This window comes from Falco rusticolus, chromosome 3, assembly GCF_015220075.1.
Source record: "Falco rusticolus isolate bFalRus1 chromosome 3, bFalRus1.pri, whole genome shotgun sequence".
Taxonomy (NCBI): domain Eukaryota; kingdom Metazoa; phylum Chordata; class Aves; order Falconiformes; family Falconidae; genus Falco; species Falco rusticolus.
The window spans coordinates 62,033,679-62,055,387 of record NC_051189.1 but is presented as its reverse complement, the minus strand read 5'-3'; the positions used below and the strand labels follow the sequence as shown (position 1 = coordinate 62,055,387).

The 21,709-nt window shown below is 41.1% G+C and overlaps 1 protein-coding gene across 1 annotated transcript in view; it reads right to left on the bottom strand.

Moving 5' to 3' along the window:
- LOC119144512 (centrosomal protein of 192 kDa-like) overlaps positions 1-21,601 on the bottom strand; it is an 88,390-nt gene extending 66,789 nt beyond the window's left edge. Inside the window, exons 1-13 of the mRNA XM_037380010.1 lie at positions 21,396-21,601; positions 19,496-19,546; positions 18,309-18,455; positions 16,730-16,941; positions 15,533-15,631; positions 14,350-14,490; positions 13,892-14,049; positions 13,074-13,224; positions 9,311-9,499; positions 8,230-8,408; positions 3,094-3,334; positions 2,138-2,260; positions 382-542 (exon numbers count right to left, since the gene is read on the bottom strand). Of these exons, the coding sequence (XP_037235907.1) occupies positions 382-542; positions 2,138-2,260; positions 3,094-3,334; positions 8,230-8,408; positions 9,311-9,499; positions 13,074-13,224; positions 13,892-14,049; positions 14,350-14,490; positions 15,533-15,631; positions 16,730-16,941; positions 18,309-18,455; positions 19,496-19,546; positions 21,396-21,506 (1,963 nt within the window). The 5' untranslated portion in view covers positions 21,507-21,601. The remainder of the gene's footprint in view (positions 1-381; positions 543-2,137; positions 2,261-3,093; positions 3,335-8,229; positions 8,409-9,310; positions 9,500-13,073; positions 13,225-13,891; positions 14,050-14,349; positions 14,491-15,532; positions 15,632-16,729; positions 16,942-18,308; positions 18,456-19,495; positions 19,547-21,395) is intronic.
- Between the last annotated feature and the right edge of the window lie 108 nt (positions 21,602-21,709).

The following is a 21,709-nucleotide window of genomic DNA, read 5'->3' as shown; positions in this document are numbered from 1 at the left end:
GCTGGAACAAGGGAAGAAAAGAGATATAAGTTAAAACAGTGTCAAAGACTTAAGCCTACTGAAAGATCAGGGGTAGAAAACAGCTTACACATACTTTTCTAAAAGTGAAGTTCCTGAAATTAATCCAGATTCTAGTTATGGTATTTTATAGCAAACATTGTTTTCACCAGCTTCCTGTCTAGCTTCGTACTTTGGGAAGAAACCTTAGAACAATGTCAACCACAAGCTTTCTGTTTTCAGTTTGTTCAAAATTAAGAGGTTCTTTTTCAAAATTCATTTATGTTATGCCATAAAACAGTGAAGAGTCAAGAGAAGACATCTACAGCATGAAAAGCTAACTACACTGAGAGTAAGTATACAATTTTCCTCAGATTTTAATACCTTCCAATCGTTGAAGTGGCAACACCTCAAGTAAGGTATCTTGACTGTGACTTGAATGCTCAATGACATTCTGATCTTGCTCTCCATATACTGAATGGGGTTCTTTCAAACTAACAGATGTTGGCTGAGATGTTTGCTCTTTAACTTGTGTAGCGAGTTCCCTAGAAACACAATTATTTCAATGAAAAATCACTGTGAAATATATAGATCAACATTAGTATACAACATCTCTCCATATGAAAATTTGATAAATTACCTGATTTTAATGCCTTTGTCTCTAGGAACTCAGCTGTTCCCATTAATATAGATTGTACAGGCCTATTACTTGTCATTTTACAATAAATGAGTAAACATCAAGACTACAAAGGCTTCAGTTTCACTGAAGTGTGAAACATAATGCAACATATGTCTCTCTTTCTGTTTCTTTCTCCCATTTCTGCAAAAAGGAGAAAAAGTATAGGGGGGGAAGTATAAGGGGAAAAGGGTCTATTCCAGGCGAGTTCCATGATCCATTTGAGAGCAAGTCAAACCCTAGACAAGATGTTCCTTAGTCCATAACACCCGCATGCCTTTTGCAACATTAAATTAGGGACTAAACCACAAAGAACACAACTTGCTGAAATTCCATATAGTTCTGTTAAATAACAGGTTTTATAATTCTGTTTAAAAGTTATTTTTCACCTCTGGTTTCACAGGACTTCCACACAGGCAGATAAGATAATCACGTAAGACGTTAAAATTTCCACATTGAGAGAAATGAACCACACTTTTGCTGTAGTATTTTAGATATATAAATGAAACTAACATTTTAAAAGGTCTAAAATGCAATTATTCTATGTTTTGTAGTATTTTTACTGCAGTACAATCAAGACACTGACTCCCTCACTTAAATCCTATATTGTTTTTATAGGGACATACTGGCTATCATGCAATTTTATCAAAAAGAAACATGTTGCGGTTTCTATCACAACAATAGGAACAAATTTGACCTTGATTAGAATAACCTATGCAACAACTTCCAACACTATGCCCTCTAAAGTATTTCTACCCTAAGAGTAACGCCCTCTAAAGTATTTCTCTAACACCTGTTATTTCTTAAGAACTAGCAATCACTGATGCTATAAGGAAGCTAAATTTAATAGAAATTGATGCTCCTTTCTGTATGCACACTGCATGTTATTTAGTTGGAACAGATTTAAATCAGAGCAAACTATTATTTACACACATGACATGAACCAGAAACATTAGCTTAATTCTAGATTATGCAATGTACACTATGTAAATACAAGCCAGATTCAAGTAAGTCAATTAATCACGCTTAGAAAATTCTTAGTGTGACAGAAAACAAAACATCGTAGTTAAAAAAAAAAAAATCACTTAAGATTCATTCCTGTCATGTACATGAGGCCCAATGAGTCAATTAAACAGCCAAACACTGTTTACGTATAGCTATACAGGCTGTAGCATTGCACAGGATGTTTACAGGTAGCCCTGTAACACTATCCCTCTTCTGAAAGCATGCAGCGTTTTAGCAGGAAAAGCTGCCCAGGCTGCCCAACACTGTAAGCTAACAAACTAATGCACAGCTGAGCTCTCCAGTTACTGCCATCAAAAGGCCAACAGTAGAAGCTGCTGCTGAGGTGGGCAATTTGATTATGAAGTATTCCATAATTAGCTTATAGTACGTATAGATCTACATACTATATACTGGTATGTGCATTTTAGGACAGAATTCGATTTTAACTGTTTCACTTACATGTCTTCATGGAAGCTGAGGGCAAATCTCCCCATTGGTTCAAGATCTGACTGATTACCACAAGAAGATCCTGACAGAGGTGAATGTTTCCCTTCTAAATAGGATGCACAGGTATCAGAAAGCCTGTAAAGCGCGAGAAGGAACACACAACAGAATCATTCTAATACGCACCACTCCTGTTTTCCAAAGAACTGGGGGGGGGGATCATATTGATGGCCACTCATCTCCTATAAGTTCACTGATTTGAATATCTTAGCAATTTCAAGCCAAACTGTATTTAAAGGTACACATATGTACCCAGAACGATCCTCTCCAGTCTTCCGTAGTTCTTTAGTGAAATACCACATTATCCTTTTTAGCGGCTAGTGCTGTCCCACTTGGAACACACCATTCTGGAAAGAGTTTAAAGTCTGATCTTACTCCTTGTCAAGTCACAGGACAGTAGTTAAGTAAGCAAATGCTTCCAACTGTTACTCTTTACTCTACTCCTTGCTGAACAAATCATTATAAATTGTGTTAAATGTTAATTTGTATCCATAACACTATTTCTTACACTACCCTTTTTAAAATGAGCCAGATCCAGGCAAGTTAAAGAAGCAGTTAATAGAGCTAAGAGAATACACATGTAAAAAATGTATTACTCTCTATACAGCTTCAAACCTGAGTATACTAAGCTGAAGAGTCGAGTTAAACTTGACTGTTATCAGTCTAAAAACTAAATTACTCTTTTAAAGGGTAATTTTAATGTAAGTAATTTATGAGTTATGAATTAAATGCAGATTTTTCACCACTAATACAATCAATTCTATGTTTGCTGATTAGTATGCTACTAATTACCAAATAGTTTTAATCATCTACCAAATAATCTGTGAAAAGAATTTTTCCTCTCCAAAGTGGAATGTTTCAACCTGGCCAACTGTTTTTTTATACCAAGAGGTATTAACTGATAGTCTCACCTGTTGTCACAGCCCGTTTTATTCCTGGCAACAGTTGAAGCTGCAACAGGTAAGCCAGGGTTTGAGGAAATAGTAACATTTTCCAAAATGACACTTGCACTGCTGTTCAATGACTGGCCCAAGAAGCTTGGAAACGTCTCATCAGCAATATTTCTGAAGCCTTCCATCATCCAGCACAAGCTGCTCAAAATAGCACTCTGCTTGGCAACGCCGTCAGCCCTGGCCCAGCAACATCTGAAAGCTGGAACAAAACAACTATACAGTTACACAAGTCACAATAATGCTGTCAAAAATGCATGATTTCTACATCACAGCCAATATTCTTTGGCAATCGCCCCACTTTGTCCACAAACGTGCTTAAAAATTACTTCCAATCCTTTCCCCCAAAAGTCTTTTGGGGGCCACAGTTTTACAGCCTTCTTGGACATTCTAAAAAGAGCAACAGCCCTACACGTTCAGTATCGACGCTGCACGACGTGCCAGCCTATATTTAGCCTGTAAAGCTAGTCGGACCAGGACGGCCCCCCTCCGTTTCCCCAGCGGCGAGCACCTGGGGAGCGCAAACCCCGTGACGCGACCATCAGGGGCCGCTACCTGGCAGGCGGCCGCCCAGCGCTGCCGATCCCGGGTCGGAAGGCCTGGGCCCGGGCCCTCCCCCCTCAGCACCCCGCGCAGACACCGCCACGCCACGGCTCGGGAACGCCGCGATGGCTGCGCCGGGGGGGGCGGCCGCCGGCACCCTCGGCCGCGCAGGCCGGGACGGGGAGCGGCTCGAAGCACCGACCCCCTTTCCCCCAGAGAAGCGCATGGGCCCGGCCCTACCCGCAGCTGCCGCGGGAAGCCCGAAGTGCCAGCTGGCGCCACCGCCCCCCCAGCGCCGCGACTCGCCTGAGAGGAGCGGGAGGAACCGCGGCCCAACCGCCAAAACTTCAAACCGCCGCTCCCGCCGCTACGCGCCCTCCGGCGCCCGCTGCCCCGTCCCGTCCCGCCCCGCCCCTCTCCGCTCCGCCGCGCAGCGCCCCCTACAGGGCGGGCGGGCCCCACCCGCTCACCCGGAGCGAGACAGACACAGGCCCCCCCACACACACACACACACCCCCGGCTGCCGCCGCCCAGACCAACCGCTGGCCAGCAGCGCGTGCGCAGCGCCGCCGCTCGCCTCCCAAACTTTCCCGAGCCCGCGCCAGCTTCGCCCGCCCGCTCCCGCCCAGCCCCGCCGCCAGCCAATGGGCGAGCCGCAATCCGAGCCGGCGATTGGCCAGCGGGGGACGGCAGGAGGAAAATGTTTGGGAGGGGGCGAAGAGGGGAATGCTGATTGGGCGAGGCCGTTCGGCGGGACGGGGGCGGGCCCGGGGGCGGGGCGCGGTGCCTCCGTGCCCCCGGGGCGGCGCTCGGCAGCGGCGGGGGCGATCGGTTATTTGAAGTATTTCCTTGCGGAGCGGCGAGTTTGAATCCCGGTACCGGTGAGTACCTCGGGGTCGCGCAGGCGAGCGGCGGAGCCCCTGAGCCGCCCGTGCTGCGTGCCGGCCCTGCGGCCCCGGTCAGGGCAGAGCCGTGTGAAGAGGAAAAAGCTTCAGCGGGATTTACTTAGGTGACGGCTTGTATTTACATGACAGGCGCTGTTTGTATTAACTGGCTATGTTTTCTGTCGTGGTCTTGTTATATGAGTCACGTAAATGAGGTTGAGCAATGTGCAGTTTATACACAGTACATGGAAAATTTTATTTCCATTTTGAAGCAAAAATGGCACATTTATGAGGATGGATGAGAAGGCAGCAGATGCCTTCCAAACACGTGTATGTGTGTATGACAGCTTTAAAAGATTTAGATCAAATTCAGTGTTATTCCAGGACATTTTCACAGTGCACTTCTACAGTCATATTCCTGGTATGAAGGTTGCAAAAAGCTAGAAAGAGAGTGAACATTCACACCTTCAGCCTCATCAGAAGTTCATACTGTGTTCAAATATGTTCAAAACAAAAACAAATGACAACAAAACCAAACAACCCAAGAAAGCCACCTCCTGGCTACTACTACAAGACCCAAAACCCTCTAGCCCTGGAAGTTCAAGCTGAGATGTGCTCCAAGCCCATAAACAGTATACAAGGTAATGCATATCTTCTTTCAGAGGAATAAAAGGGACATCAGACTTCAAAGTGCCAGATAAATTTAAAATACTGCAAGTACCTGCTCTCATCACCCCTCTCTAAGCCCTTCTACAATCTCCCTCCCTCCTGGGGGTTCTGTTGCTTACATTCAAGGGCCCAGATCCTGCACAAAAGTCCAGTTCACAATCCTGACTCATGGGAGCAAGGCAGAGGAATACAGAGGAAAGCATGAGTTTGAGGAAGCAAAGGTCAAGGATACGGAATGCAAGGTCCGGGTTTGGAGAGATGTCAGTGGAAGTGGCAGGCAGGGGGAAAGGCAAGGATTGGCAACAAAACCAGCATAAGTTCATTTGTTGAAGTCAAAATACTTGGCCAGTCCATTGGAAATGCGACTTGTTTGCACTGAAACTGTAACAGCGTTTTTCCATCAGGAGTCTGACAGAGATTAGTCAGGATATCTAATAATACATGTTCAGCACAGAGGAAAATAATGTGACCATGCTGAATTAACTATAAAAACACACACTGAAAGCTGCAAAAAGTGGTCATTTATGTTATTATCATAACTGGTTATTCTGGGCTCCAAAAGAATAACAGAAGCAAATTTAATGAAAAAAAAATGCAAGCAGGAATCTTTCCCATAGATCTGCCATATCAAGGATAGTTACACATAAAGAATTATCTTTGAATATATTTGACACTTTGTTACACTGCAGTAATTAAGGCATACCCAACAGACACTGTAGGGTCTTAGCACAAACTTTTAGCATTGGGAAACAACGGTGTGTGTAGACACTGCCACCTTGCTTTTCCTGGTGGCTGCTTAGGAAGGAGCCCTACGTTTTTTTCCTGGTACAAGTATAAGAAAATGATCAATTACTGTATTGAAGGGAGTGACCTTTTAAATGGTTAAGACAGAAATTCTGCAAGTGGCTTAAACCTTCAAAAGTGTATTCTGCTCCTTGCATACCCCAAACCAGTTTGTTCTGTTTTAGGAATGAGTCTTAGTATAATAGTTTCAATTGTCTTTTTTTTCAAATTACTCTCACATTAAGAAGAGAGGTTTCCTCAAACCCTTTGTATTTGATCAGCCTGTCAGTCTCCCAAGAAAGATGAGACCCTTGTGTCCAACCAGCCTGTCCGCTACCTGCATTTGACACCCCATGGTATTGGGGATGGGAGGGGGGTGGAACGTGATTTGACTGACCCATTCAGGGGCCCCCACTGACAGCATCACTGAGTCAAATCCCTTATCACAACTACTCAGATCTCTGGAGGCTTACGCAAAACTAACTTCAGCTGAAGATTATCAAGCTTGTGACAGAATTAAAGTTCAAAGATTGCCAGTGATAACAGAGCGACTACAAAGTAAGCTTACAATACACCTGATAACAGCTAGCATGAGTTAGTCATAGAATAAAGTTCTTACCCAGTAGGTGTCTCAGTGGCGGAGAAGACAGGCTTGGCCTGTTGACTGATCCCAGATGGAGTCTTCCCTAACTCCTCTCCTCATTTGTTCACTTTTTATACTTTGTAGTACATTGCATATCCAGTGTCATACACAGGATTGGTTACAAGTTTCTGGCTTCTAATGCTGATTAGCGCACACCCTCAGATAGCACTGCTGAAGTTTTTCACTAACTGCGCATGCTCCCCAAGTGGGGTTTTGCCCTCTTTGGGGGGGGGGGGCGGGCTGTTTGAGTTGGAGGTCACAATCTCCCACTACCACAATTACCTTTGTCCTACTTTCAACTAATTTTCTGTTGATGTACAGGGGTTGTCTTTTCACCATCCGTTCTTTGTCCCCATCCTTTCCAAGGCTGACTCCCTTGATTAGAAGTCACTTCACTCATAACAACTTATGAGTGGGTCAGCCTGACCCAACTTCATGCACAGATGTGTTCAACATAATTTGGGAGTGTAGACAAAAATCCCTCCCCCCCCCGCCCCCAGCCTTTAGACTTATTTCAGTCCAGGACCAGTCCACTTTCTTTACATTTAGTTGGAGCTTGAGTGACTCTAATTGTACATATTTTTGTTACTGATTGGTATCACATGCCCAGTGAGGTGTAGTACCTGGGAAGTGGGTAACTTTGGGATGGAGGTGTGCATTAGTATTACAGTGAGGCTGTTTCATCTGAGGAAAGTAATTTTGCCACAATGGTTGGCTCAGCAGTGAACATCTCATATATTCTTCATGTGACAACTACTGTACAGCTTACCAGACCACCAAGTTCCCCTTCCTTCCAAGTTACTCCTGTCCGCAGGTGCTGAGATGATAGGATGTGTTGCTTAGGGAGCTGGGGTAGAACCCATGCATACCAACCATCCTGAAAGCAATAGCTGTATCTTATCCTAAAAAACTTCCTGTATTATTACACTTCTGCTAGGTCCCAATTTTCTCCAATTCCCCCCCAAAGTAATTTTCCCAGACTCATTCTCCCTCAGAGAAATAATCTTTCCACCCCCCCTTTAAACCATACATTTAATCATGTAACATTTCTGTTGTTTACCATACAAAGTGTAGCATGGTTTTATAAAAGTTAACTTTTTGGTAAAAAGGTCTAAACCAGGGGTCCTCAAACTTTTTAACCAGGGGGCCGGCGCGCGGATGAAGTGGCAGGCAGCCATCTGCAGCTGCTTGGTTTCCCCCCGCAACCCCCGGTGGGGCGGGGGGTCTGTAAATACCGGGGGCCAAACTGAGGACGCTGGGGGGCCGTATCCAGCCCACGGGCCGTAGTTTGAGGACCCCTGGTCTAAACCTTTACCTCCAGCCCCACTCCCCAGTTCTGTTCTTGCTGGTGAAAACTGTCAGCAGCCTACCTCCACACAGTCAGCAAGCACTCTTAACACCGTTACCTCTAGTGTTTTTTCACAATACAAGTAAAATTCACAGGAACTTGCTATCATTTTAGAAGAACACACATTGCCCTTTCCATTCTCTTTATGCCAGTGGTCTGTACCCTAAGTAGCATGAGCCCACTTTGAGGCACATTGAAATACATGACTTCTTCTCTACAGTGCCCACCTTTATCCTTCCTCCCCCCAAGATCTAGCTGAACAAGCTCAGCAATCACATCCTGCACAGTAACACTACTCCCTAGCAATACCACGCACTCATTGTCCAGTCTTTGCCTCTCACCTGTCCCACACCAGCCAAAGCTTGAGCCAATGCCAGCATGCTGATCCACAGCAATGATGTTCATGCTGACACATCAAAAAAGGGGGCTTTCAAGTCAGTAGTATTTCTTCACAATGTCCTAAGTAAATTATTCAATCACAGGAAAAAGAATTACATGGTATTTTGAAACCTAAAGACTCTAGTAGTCTCTGCAGATCTTCCACACACACCCATGAGAAAAGTCTGAGCACACCCTGTGGCACAAAAACGTAACAGGCAATGGCACATCCAGAATGGCACAAAAGCAAAGCTGAGAATGGACACCTGGACCAAAAAAGCTCGTTGATCAGAAGCCAGTTAAAAAAAAAAAAAAAAGCCTATTACAAGAAAAAGCATACTAATACAGACCTTTTAGAATAAGTTTATTAATCAACCACAATTATAAAATTCAAATATTTATACAGCAAGATGGAAAATTCTTAAGTCACCAAATACTCCAAACTATTTTGCTGCAGTATACACAGGAATGGTTTTGTTACTTTTACAAGTTGATCCAATATAATCCTTTAGTTACTCAGCAACTTCTTGAAGGCATATTTAATTTTGAGAGTATGTTTCACATTTGTCAGTGCAATATACAAAAAGAAAAAAAATCCAAGACCATACTAAACTGATTCCAAAAATAAAAAAGGAAAAAAAAAAGACAAAAAAAGACAGGCATATTAAAAGTCAGCTACTCCATAGTTTGTGGTTAATACTGTTTGTATGTGTTGCCATAGCTCAAAGGGTACTGATAAAATGTTCCTTTGACACACAAACATAAATAACATATTCCAAATATTGTAGTTTGTTTTGCAAAACATGCATGAAGTTCCCAATTTTTTTAAAAATCTTCTGTACGAGAGAAGAAATATCAAAGGCAGCCAGAAATGGAAGCATTCACAAACACCAAAATAAGGCCCTTCAGAGTTTATTTAAAGTAACATGTTAAACCCCTTCATTCTCAGGTAATAGATTAAGAGGCCGAGATACACATCGTCTGCGAGGGTGAGGATACTGGAGGTTGGCAGTGTCAGCATCGCAAGAGTGCTCTATCAGAGGAGGAGGAGGAAGGAGCTGGGCATGACTGGACCATCTCGATCCAGCCCGTGGGGAATCCAGAGGGGGAAAGAAATACCTGAAACAATTAAGAAAGGAACAAAACACCAAAACAAAAAAACAAACCAAAAAAAAACCAAACAAAAAACAAAACAAGAAAAAGAGAAAGGTAGTAAATACAAGGAGAACCAAAGAGGAGAAAAGACATGCTGGAAAAAAAAAAAAGGCTTTAGTATATCCATGCCAAAACCAATAGAACATAATAGCAGAAATCAAGGCTTGTAATTCAAAACAAGACAAATCTGGAAACTGTTCTTCAAAGGAAAATAATACAGTCTTTTCCACTGAAATTCATAGAAAAGAACACCATAAAAAGAATCCTAGTATACATCTTTACAAAAGAACGGATTGCTTTGGAAATCAAAAGGATGTTGTAGCACAGCTATTAACAGGCTTTAATTCTCCCAAAATTCCTGCAATTTGTTAACAGAGCTTTTAGTAACGCTTCATTTGTGACACAAAATATACATTAAATATTATTTAAGTACATTTTCTGCATATGCATCTAATTCAGATTAACTTCACAGCGCTTCCAAAATAGATGTAAAAACATCATTGTTTTTACAATGCTTTAAAATTAATAATATACATTTACAGAGAATAACTACTTTCAGTGAAATACAGTCTTTGTATGTATTTACATTTTTCTGCAAAATCCTCAGAGTAAATTTAAGATTCCTGGTGAATGCAAGACTCAGAATTATGCCATTTCATGTCATTTTTCTGCCGTTTTTATTAGAACTTACCCGTAATACTTGTGCCTTTTAGTATAACTATATTAGATACCTACAGATATTTTCTGTCCTGTTTACAGTTCTGTGGTCTTACATAAATGAACAGCTATACAATTAATGACATTATGGGACAATTCACAACAAGCTGCATTTTGGTTTCTATCTTTGTATGGCTCAAGTGTTTGCATTTTTTAGGATACTATGCTTAGAGAATTTTAGTTACTCCATGGAATTATTACCATAGGAATGTACAAATACATATCAGAAAAAGTACTTCTCTTAGGATGAAGAAAGTATGACAGTACTTACAAAACATTTATTTGAAGTCATACTAAGGTATAAATGAAGCAATACCAAACTATCAAAAGCTACCATCTGTACAATTGTCAAAACACAGTTTTCTTATTCCTTTAAAACTAACAGCTGCATATATTACAAAGCAGTTACAAACTTGTGATGTTTAGGAATCTTAAACAATGAACATTATGAAATGCGAAACAGATCATTTATCAAAACAATTTTAATGAAATTTCTCTTAACTGTCACTTCCCTCCTCCCATCCCAATTAAGGACAAAAAAAAAATAATCTCACTTTTAGTCATGAACTAGTCTTTTAATTTGACAAGCTTTCAAAAAAAAGTGTTTTGATGGAAGTTTTAGGGTTTGGGTTGGTTGGCTGTGGTTTTTTTTCCCCGAACAAGAAGCCTCTCCAAGTATTTTTCTATCAGGAGTTCCAACAGTATCAAACTGTGCAGGCTAGTACAAAAAACGTACACAACGTGTTTTAAAAAGGCTTTTTGAATAGCATTTAGTAGTTAGCAGGCTGCTGGTGTCTTGGGAGAGGTCAAACGGCGTTGGGGAGGGGAAAAAGGAGTTCGTTTTCCATTCCTGTGTGCATGCAACAAGCAGCAAAACACCAAAGTTACTCCAGTTAGCTTGGTATCAGCTCTGCTTTCTGTTAAAAAGGACATAATACAAATGGAGAATGGAAATTGTATCATAGATCTAGACACACAATTACATCAACATAACAATACAGCCCTACTGACTTTTTTTCCAGCACTCTACATCATCAGTTTGGAAGCTATTTTGATTACAAATCCAGTCTGGTAACTGTGCTTTAAGTTTTCCGGATCTGCCTATACTTCAGCTGTTCTAAGTGTTTAAATGTATAGACACTGAAACATAGCATCCACAGTCACAGACCAAATAAACGCTGTGTGGCATACCAATTTAGTCAAGTGTCAGTACATGAGTCTTTATTATAAGCATTAATACACTAAGACAAAAGTTAGCAACTGTGCTTATGCAATTCAAGCCAATGTAATTACAAAAGAAAGTATAGTTAAGTGCATCTTTTTGTATAGTAAGGCTCAATCCTAGGACAAGACACCATGTATTCTGAAATTCCACAGACTTAATTCTGTAACAAAATGTTAATTCCAAATTGGAGCCAAGAATAATTTATGAAAACAAACAAGCAAACAATAAAACAGAAAAAAAACCCACTTTCGAAATACAGTGCAATGGAAGGAGCCTAAAATAATGCTAAAAGTTTCAGTTTTACAACAGCTTACTACCGACTTCAGGGAGTCCTTCTGGCAGCAGCAGTCTTAGACAAGGAGACTGTGCAACCACACCCTGTGCTAGAGAAGTATAAAGTATCCTGTATCTCCCTATGGAGCCCAAGCAAATAGTTACATAGCTTTGGACATCATACTTCCAAGACAGGACTGCATCTCAGCATTTTTCTGCTACACTGGAAGTAGCACCTGGAACCAGATGACCAATATCAGGCTTGGGCCACTACCATTTCTCGCTCTCCCATTTATCTTGTGATGAAAATGTTAAAGTCCTTCTCTGTTCAACACAGCTAGGGATCTGGAAGCCAGAACTGCCATTCGGGATTGACTGCTGAAGGGCAGGGGCTGAAGGCTACTCTCCAAAAGCAAACTGTCATAGTACTTTACGATAAGCATTTTAAACTCAAAAAAAGCCATCTTAGTAGCTCTGTATGGATGAGAATGGAGGCTAACCCAAGGCATTTGAAAAATATAAAAGGTGGCCACAAAACTTGGAAGCTGCTGCTATGGAATCTGGCCACATCCAGTCCTTACATAGGACACATCCTGTGAAGCTGATTGTACACACTCCACCATACAAATGCAGGGCTCAGATATCAGGACTTCAGTGTGCACAGATCAAAATGGTTTTCAGAAGAGGCAATGAAATTTACCTACTGAACAGCAATTACTACAGAATAAAAACATAACAAAGAGAACAAGTTAATCTGCAATAAGAATGCCGTATGAGGAAGATTTTAAAAACCCAAAACTTTTATTCAATTGATAGTACACCTGCAAAAATGCAAGTAAACTAACATTAGTATATGATTGTTGAAACCATACATTATGGAGTATCTTTTCCTCCTTCCTTTCTGCTACATTATCCCAGTGAAGAACAGAAATTTGTTGCTGGTATTTTTGCTTCACTGTTTAACATGCATCTAAAACAAAAGGGCAGTTATACAGCAGTACAATCAAGCTTCTCCTTGTCTGAACTATTTCAGAAAGTTACTTTTAATAATGTGAAAGGTCTCAAACTGAAAATAGTTGATGACATTGCTTATTTATATGGAATGATTCAGTTATGGCTTATGGTTTTGTTCATTTTTCTCTTAACGCTGGCATAACAGACACCATCACAGAGCAACACTAGAAGAGCTTGTAGAAGTATTCATGCAATAAATCACAGTGCACTTCAATAAAGAAATTATAAAACAAATACGAAAGCTAAGTAAAATTGAGATGATTCAGAGAAGAGACTATTTACTGAAAGTAAGTCTACTAATTAACCTACCTGCTGGCAGATGATCCATTTAGTGAATTCTGTAGACTCGTATTGGCTGAACCTAGAGAGGCATTAAAAATTCCCTGCTGAGAACTACCATTCACTGGACTCCCATTACCTTTCAATATACCAGTACACTTCCAGTTGTCCATGTAATTAGCTGCAAATACAGACATACAAGAAGTGTTAGTTTCTCTTCTGAAGCTCAGCGTTTGATACAACTATGATGTTTCAACTGCTCTGCACCTGGTGTGAATTAGATTTGAACTTCAATACCAATATATAAATTCTAAACAGCTGAGGATCTGGCCCTTTAGCTGTCTGACATTCTCTGCCTATCCACAATTTAAAACTCAGTTTTGTTCAGCAGGCAATTATTTTCCTTTTTACAGTAATTACAATACTGTAAAACAAACGAGAACAGTCCAGGAAAAGTGCCACTGGGTGGTGGTTGTTGATTTCGGAAATTTACACAGAAAAAAGCCATTTTCCCTGAACACTGTGACTGAATGTAGATTTTCTGGTTTTGGCAGCAGGCAAAGTTAGTAATGCAGTAGCCATGTTAATTTTTATAATGACAATTTTACATAGTTTGGTGAAAGAATTTAAGGGTACAGTTAAAACTATTCACAGCAGCCTAAATCATGCAAGTGTTCCACCACAGAAAGTTATTTCCTTTTTTTCTGACATGTAAATAGAAATACAAAAATATTTATCATTCACAAATCTAAAATGAACTTTTACTCCAAGGTTATTTCTTTGAGTAAAATTTCTTAAGTGTATTCAGCATGCAAAGAAGCTAATGTATTTCAGGTGGGTGACCTTACCCTTCCAGAGCCTAACACAGCCATCATCACCAGAGGAGGCAAGCACTGTGCCTGTAATATTCCAGCTCACTCGCCACACCTGGGAGTTGTGATTATCAAACTGTGCCACGATATGAATTTCAAATTTTGTTAATCCTCCTGATGAAGTCAATTCTTTCCTGTTTAAGAAAAAAAGTGACATTTCTGCACACAACTGCTCAAAGGTCTGGGCTTGAACATGATGACAAAAAGAGAGGACTACATCTTTCAAGAAGTTTAGATCACAATTGTTACTACATTAGGAGTATTGAGATATTCAGACAAAATAACAGACTTGCTCACAGTCTTGTCACCTTAAAAATCAGACTGCTAAAAACAGTCCTGCATACTTGTTACTACTTTTGCTTTGCAGATACTATTAAAATAAGACTATATAGTATGCACCACGTCGCACCAAATAATCTTCCTTTTAAGCTCACCTTAGAGGTTTCAGTGTGAAAATTCGTACATCTTTAGTTGCTACAGCTAAGATGTGGAAAGATCTTCCCAGATTTGGAGCAAATGCAATATCATGTACAGGATCTGTGACAGTCATCAGAGCTTCTGCTTTTGCATACTTCCTGTACAGCATAAGAAATTAACCTTTAATGCCATCAAAATGACCAGTGATGCAAGTTATATAAACCAGACATAGTAGAACAGGGGAAAAGGGATTAGTATACACAATGAGACTTGTAAAAATAAAAAGTTTCTTAACATAAATTTAAGTAACAGTTACAAGCAGATTTCTTCAGAAATGGAATACATCAGATACAGTAACTACTAACAACACAGTGTGCTAAATCATACAACAAAGAACATTACTGTCTACAGTTGAAAAAGGGACACAGACATTCTCCCTTTCACAAATCTAAAGGAAATTTGCATCTCAGTAACTTACTACATTTTCTGTGCTTGTAAGCAGACCACTATCTGCCTCCTCCACTGTTATCATAAACATGTGTCCCATTTTTTTATTTACTACCAGGTAAGTTACAACTTTTCTTTACTGTTAATGCACAGAGAACGTTGTCTGAAGCTAGGCATAAACCCACAAAACACCTTGGCTCCTTTCCCACACCAATCATTCTGACTGAAACACAAGTTGTCTGTCATCATTTAGTTGAAAGTGGTTGTGCACACACTTCCTGACCTTTTCGGTTTCTGAATTCTTAACCGTACAAACTGAACTTTCACAGAATGCTGGTAATTCACAGGACTTTCTGTCATTATAAACGTGCTTTTAAAAGGATTTTAAGGTCACCTTGAACAAAATGGTGCCAAGTGCAACACAATTCAAATTTCAACTTTGCCCTATTAATTCCCTGTGCAAAATTAAGCATATAAATTAGAAGCAGAGTAAGCCTCCCGTTAAAATGCTGGTAGGAACATGGCATTTCTGCACCATGACAGAACAAAATTACCAGTATCATGTCTGATTAACAACAGTTACCATTCTGAGGTCTCCCTCTCCTTTTCCATCTAATAGCTCAGAGACAGAATTAATCTATTATTACTATTTACTAACCCCCTCCACATCTATTACCAGGAAAAAAAAGAAAGGCCATAAATTAAAAACTACTTTCAGATCCCAGAAGTGTTATACATTGTCATTTAGCATACCTGGTATTTTCATTATATTCATAAATTTGAACCTTAGCCAGTATATTTGGACTGTTGTCATCACTTCCTACAGCTATCATTGGAGAATGTGCTCGAGAGCTAAAAGGTGAAAATAAATACTGTTATATTTACAGGTGATTCCACAGAAAGTACACCAAATCTTGTTTTAAATTTTAGATGTGTAATCTCTAAAGAAATCAAAACATAACAAAAATAAAATATCACAAGGCAGGGGGATCACAAGGAAACAGAAGTAAGTACTATGCACAGTTACCGGTACAATCTCTGTTCTGTTGACTTGAAAGCCCACTTTATACACCCACTAAGATGAAATCATTAGGAAACATTATTTAGCAATTCAAGATGATGGTCCCAGAGAACAGGATTGATTTTATATATGCATCTGCGGTCAAGTATTTGCCACAAGTTTCATGGCACAGTCTGCATTCTTTGCAGTACTTTTAATGATTGATTTAGTGGGATTTCATTCAGGTTTTAGAAGATAGATTACAAAAGCTAAACGTGGATGAGTTCTAGTTTTTGTATCAACTTTTAACCCCATCCCATGCATTAAAGTGAAAGCCTGTACTCTCAATCTTCAGGACAGACTACTATCAACGAAGAGAAGATTAACTGGATCAGCAGGCCACAGACCACTACGTCTACAGGGAAAGCCAACTAAGCGCTTCCGGACAAACAGAATCCAAAGGAGTTCTGATTGTTTTTTCCCTTCCTGTTATTGCTGGGGGAGGATACAAGATGAAAAGCTAAGGAGAACCTCTACATGTATGTGTTCTGGCTGAGGAATACCCAACCAAACTCCTCTCTGATTCCTTCCTGTTCAAGAAGGTTAAGTATAACACTGAGCACCTAAGAATCTAACTGTCCCTTTATAAACACTTTCTCTTACGAAAATCCAAGTTAAGTTTTGTGGGATAAATAAAGAGCACTCCATAGCTCTTTAGCTCATTACTTGCTAAAAATAATTAAGCTGGGACTATTACCTCACAGAGCACAAGAGGGCTTTCTGAAACACTCCTCTGGCTCTTGCTTTATTAAAAGAACTGTTAGCAGCTTTCTTTAAGATCTGACTAAAGTACACTCAATCTTCTACATGCAGTTTTAGAATTTATTCTACAAAACTTCAGAACTAACTCTTTAGATCTTCTGCTTAAACCTACAGTTTTAATAACATACCTTGAAGGATTCCAAGAAATACAACTGCAGCTTAGCTTACATGAGATTTCATGCTGCAGTGACCACTGACTAAGGTTCATCACATCTGGAGCTTCATAAATCCTTACAACTCCATCTGCTGAACAGGTTGCTAACATAAGACCCATATGCTTGGGAGCAAACTTCACATCTGTAACAGATGTCCTGCTGTCCACTAGAGTGGTCCTCTTCACCTGCAAAGAAAGGCAGAAATTCTTGAAGGAAATGCTAGAAATTTCCATTAAAAAATTATCCCCTAAGGAAACCTAATGAAAGTCTGACAACACCATTTCATAGGATCACTTACCTCTTCCATCAAGAACTTAAAAAAACAAGTCTTTACACACCAATGAAGTGGAAAAGTGGCAGGTCATTGCACTAATGCAATTTCAAGCATCAAGAAATATACTCATAGTGGTATCAAAGTTCTGATGCCAAAAAGAGTTGTTTAGATTACGCTTTTTAGGAAAAAAAAACCCAACCGCATAACAGAAGCACAAAATAGAAGAATACTGGCCACAGGCAGTTTGAAACTGTCCTCTTCATTCATACCGGTGACAATATTAACTGCAATGCCTAGCAACACTGCTTTTTAATTTCAGTGCTGCTGAAGTTTACCATGAAACATTTTCCAACTGAAGCATCAAAACAATTATTTCTGATAAGGGAATGGGTGAGTACAGCAGACATTTGACAGGAAGATTAGCTAGGGTGAAAGAGGAAAAAAGTTATAAACATTTGTTTTTCAAGTTGTATCCTCTCCTGGCCAAGAAAGTATGAGTTTGAGCTGAAAGCTATGTATCACAACTGCACCCAGGAGTGAGCTTCCACACCCCACCGGGTCCCAAGACTCCTGACAACTTAAATCTTTGTAATTATGTATTTTAATGTTAGAAAACTTTAGTAGAAAACTGCAGATATTTTAGCCACCTAAAACAAAATGTTTGAGGCAGGAATATTATACTGAGTTATATAAGAGTACACATGAAGAATAGCTGAGAAAATCTGTTTAAATCTAAAATTCTCTTGATGAAATGCTACCTAGAAAATCCACTTCCAAACAATTTCCCCTCAAAACTTGATCTCGTTTGAAAGACGAAAAAAGAACAGCATGAGACAGTTTCAGATGAGCTCCTGTCACAGAAAAAAATGTACAACTTTGATTCTACTGCAGATGGAAATTCATGTCTGCAAGTTGCTTGCCAGGGAACATCCTACTAAGAAACACCACCAGCAGTGACACTAATCGGGCCTGAATGTTGTCATCTAGCTGTTTTCCCCAAATACTTCAGGCAAATCAGGGACACTCCATATTAACAGAAGAAAAAGAGTGTGCTTTTTCTGTTTCAGAAATAGAAAATATGTTGCAAAACCAGTAATGTCCAGTAACTTGGTAATTCGAACAATTTGCATGTTCAGTCTTCTGTTTAGTTCTGAAATTTCAACAGTTTGCAGCTTCAGCCCATTATGATAAGCAAACAAATCAGTAAGGCACAGTAAAAAAAAAAATGTGTTTATATGGGCACATATATAAACTGTAATTAATATGTTGAAGTCTCACCCAGTGACTCTGGCCTCGGAGTTTATCATTTGACTCTCCCACTATTTCTTCCCATACAGCTGCTGTTCTATCAAAAGAGCAGGAAGCCAGGACCTGCCCAAATTCAGGATGGGCCCATGTCACACGCCACACAGATCCGCTATGTGTCTGCAAGATAACACCAAAACACTACAGAGTAATGCACTTACTGTATTAGTCCAAGTGATCATACATTTTCATTACTTTCTGCAGAAGCAAAATTAAATTCTAGGAAGTAGTAAGACTAATCCTTAGAAACCCGTGTTCTTTTATAAAGCTCAAAGTTTCACAGCAGCTCTTGCATTTATTCCTTAAGCACTGCAAAGTTTTGTTGCTATTAATTAATAGCTAAAAGGTAATTATTACAAGTGTATTTCAAGGCATTTCTTATTACTCCTTTAAACCGTAACTTCCAAGATAAGATTCTGCCTTGACACAAAAGTACACCTTCATTTTACAATTTTCATCCATTACCGTGCTCGCTTCTAGCTTGTCTATACTCTTCCAAAGCATATGCAGAGCATTACTTATCTTCTCCTTTTTTACATAAAACTCACCCTTCATACCTAGTCAACCTAATGCTTTTCTTTTTAGAGAAGGGAAATTCAAAAGCTTCACTTGCATTTCCACTTACAAGGATTACTGTATCATGGTGTTATTAAAAGTAAGTTTAAAAACAATTCAGAAGCTGAATGCACTTATTACCCTGATGAAGCAGAGTACGTGACAGTTCTCAGAAAGGTTTGGTTAAAAAAACCAAACAACAAGCACACAGAGGTCAGAGGTTGTAACATTTAATAGGAAGAGGTCTGGCTTTTTTTTTTTTTTCTTTTTAAGTCTTACAATATGCAAAAATTAAATATTCAATTAAAAATTAAGGTACTGTTTTCCAACTCCCTAAACACCAGTTACTGCTATGTTTACTGATACAAAGTCTACCAACATTCCTAAGTGCTAATATAAGGCTGCACGCTAGCTTCTGCTTTAGGTAAGAAGTATTAGAGCTGTTTTATAAAAGCAGAGAAAAAATATTTTGCCATTAAGAAATACAGGATCTACAACAAATCAAAAGTATTTCTGCTCTACTAAGTCAGCAAAAATTAAGCATGTTTTTTCAAAAACGAAGGAGAAATTATGGTTATAACGATGTAATTTTTATAAATACAAACCTTCCAGCTGGCAGTGCAATGCCAATCCCCATTTTCACTTTTGTCCCAGACCTATTGAAAAATCAAAATACAATCATACAATTTGTATATAAAGCTTACCAAGTAGTGCTAAAAAACACAGCCATTTAAAAAAGTAATATATATATCACTAAACATTTTCATCTGGAAAACTCTACCTGGCTCAGTACACAACTGCACTTCACTCAAAAACATCCCTACTACAGGTAGGGAGAAGAGGCATACACCTACAAAATCCACTACTGTATGAAAGCTTTCATTTTTTAAACAATACATTATTCACAGATGACAATTTTTTACAGATCTCAACACTTCCCTCTGTTCCATGAGCAGCACTGGCCAGTTTCACTCTAGAGCTCCCACAGTCCTCACCACCACACGTGCTCACATCTGGTCACAAACCCCTGATATGGCTCCTGGCAATTATCCCAGAGACAGAGCAGGATAACAAAAAGTGACACTACTGGGGGAACAGATCTTGTTCCTGTTACTGATATTTCTGCCTTGATTTATAACCACACGTAAGTCACTTAACCTTCCTTTTTCTTAATTTCCCATATATTTTTATCACCTTTTTGACTTCTTTTCTGAAAAATTGTGAAGTCACTCATGAATGTAACCACATGAAAGATACCTTTAAAAGTCTGGCATCCACTCCCATTTGTAATTCACTCGCTGTATAACTTTACTGAAAGTCACCTCATTGCGCCATCCTGGATCTCTAACACAACCCTTGCTGAGACCATCACGGCCCAACTCTGTAAATTCTCCTGGCCTGCTATTCTGCAGGGCCCACCTAGTGAGAACAGGACCTACGCCACAAAATAGCACTGCTTTACAAGTGTTGCAAAACTCTGTTTAGAGTGAAACTTAACAAGGCAGTCTCACAAAGTATATTTTAACCATGCAAAAGTAAGGTTATTTCGCTAAAGAACATCGATTTTGATTTCTACCTACCTCTTGGCAACTTGCTTAAGAACATTCATTTGAGGCTGCAAGTTTTAAGTGATCAGTTCAGACCAAAGAGTGACATCATTTTGACTTACTTTTTGTTGTCACTTTTAAATATAACCTCAGGAAGAAGGGTTGCTTGTTTAGTTTTACACCTGATATACATTTGACATAACTTTCTACAGAAAAGACCTCACAAAAGATAAGACTGCTCTCTGCAAATTACATCCCTTAGATCTTAACTCTGCAACTCCTGAATTTTTGTCTTAACTTCCCACTCTGCAGAGAAAACGATAAAAGCAGTTAACTTTTCATTTACTATTACTTAATTTCCCGTAAAGGGATGTAAAATAAAGGTTTCTAGTATTCTACAGTTTCCCTAGCCTGCCAGAGCACACGCAGAACTTTTCAGCCTTTTGCTTACTGGTACTTCGTTATGAAAAAGTAGCTTCTTCCCTCTGGGCCCGTCAATAAATACGCATTTTCAGCTGAATCACAAGACAAGCCGCACCGCTGCAGCCGCAGCAGCTGAAGGATGTTTTCCAGCTCCGCACGGGGTCGGGGGAGCAGCCGCGTCCCTGCAGCCGTGCGCGTACACACACAAAGCGCGCCCCGTGCGAACGCTCCCCGGCCCCGCCGGCCCCGCCGGCCCCGCCGCCCGCACCGCAGCCGGGACCTCGGGCGGAACGTGCCCACGGCGGCGGGTCGCGGGCGCCGAGCGCGGCCCTTCGCTCCCCGGGCACGGCGGGGCGGAGCGGTACGGGCCCCTCCCGCCGGGAGGCGCGGGCCCGCTGCGCGGGGGAAGGCTGCGCCCCGGCCCGGCCCAGCCCGGCCCCGCCGCCCGGTAGGCCGCGCACCGCGGGAGCCGCGCAGGCAGGCGCCGCGCACCCCCCGCACCCCCCCCGCGCAAGGCCCGGCGGCTCCCGCTCACTTTGACGCTCTGGTCGCTGGAGCAGGTCGCCATGCGCCGCCCGTGGAAGTCGAAGGAGACATCGTGGATGAGGTCGCGGTGGTCCGCCGCGATGCTGCGGGCCACGAACATCGCGCCGCGCCCCGGCCGCCACGCTCCCGCCCGCCCGCGCGGCCCAGGCACGCGCCCTCCTCACGCGGCGGGGCGGGGCAACGGCCACCGCCGGCTCGCGCGCAGCCGCCAGAGCCCGCCGCGCGCCCTCGCCGCTTTGCGCGTGCGCCCTTCTGCCCGCCGCCGCCGGGAGCCTCCCCCGCCGGCCGCTCCGCCCCGGGGGC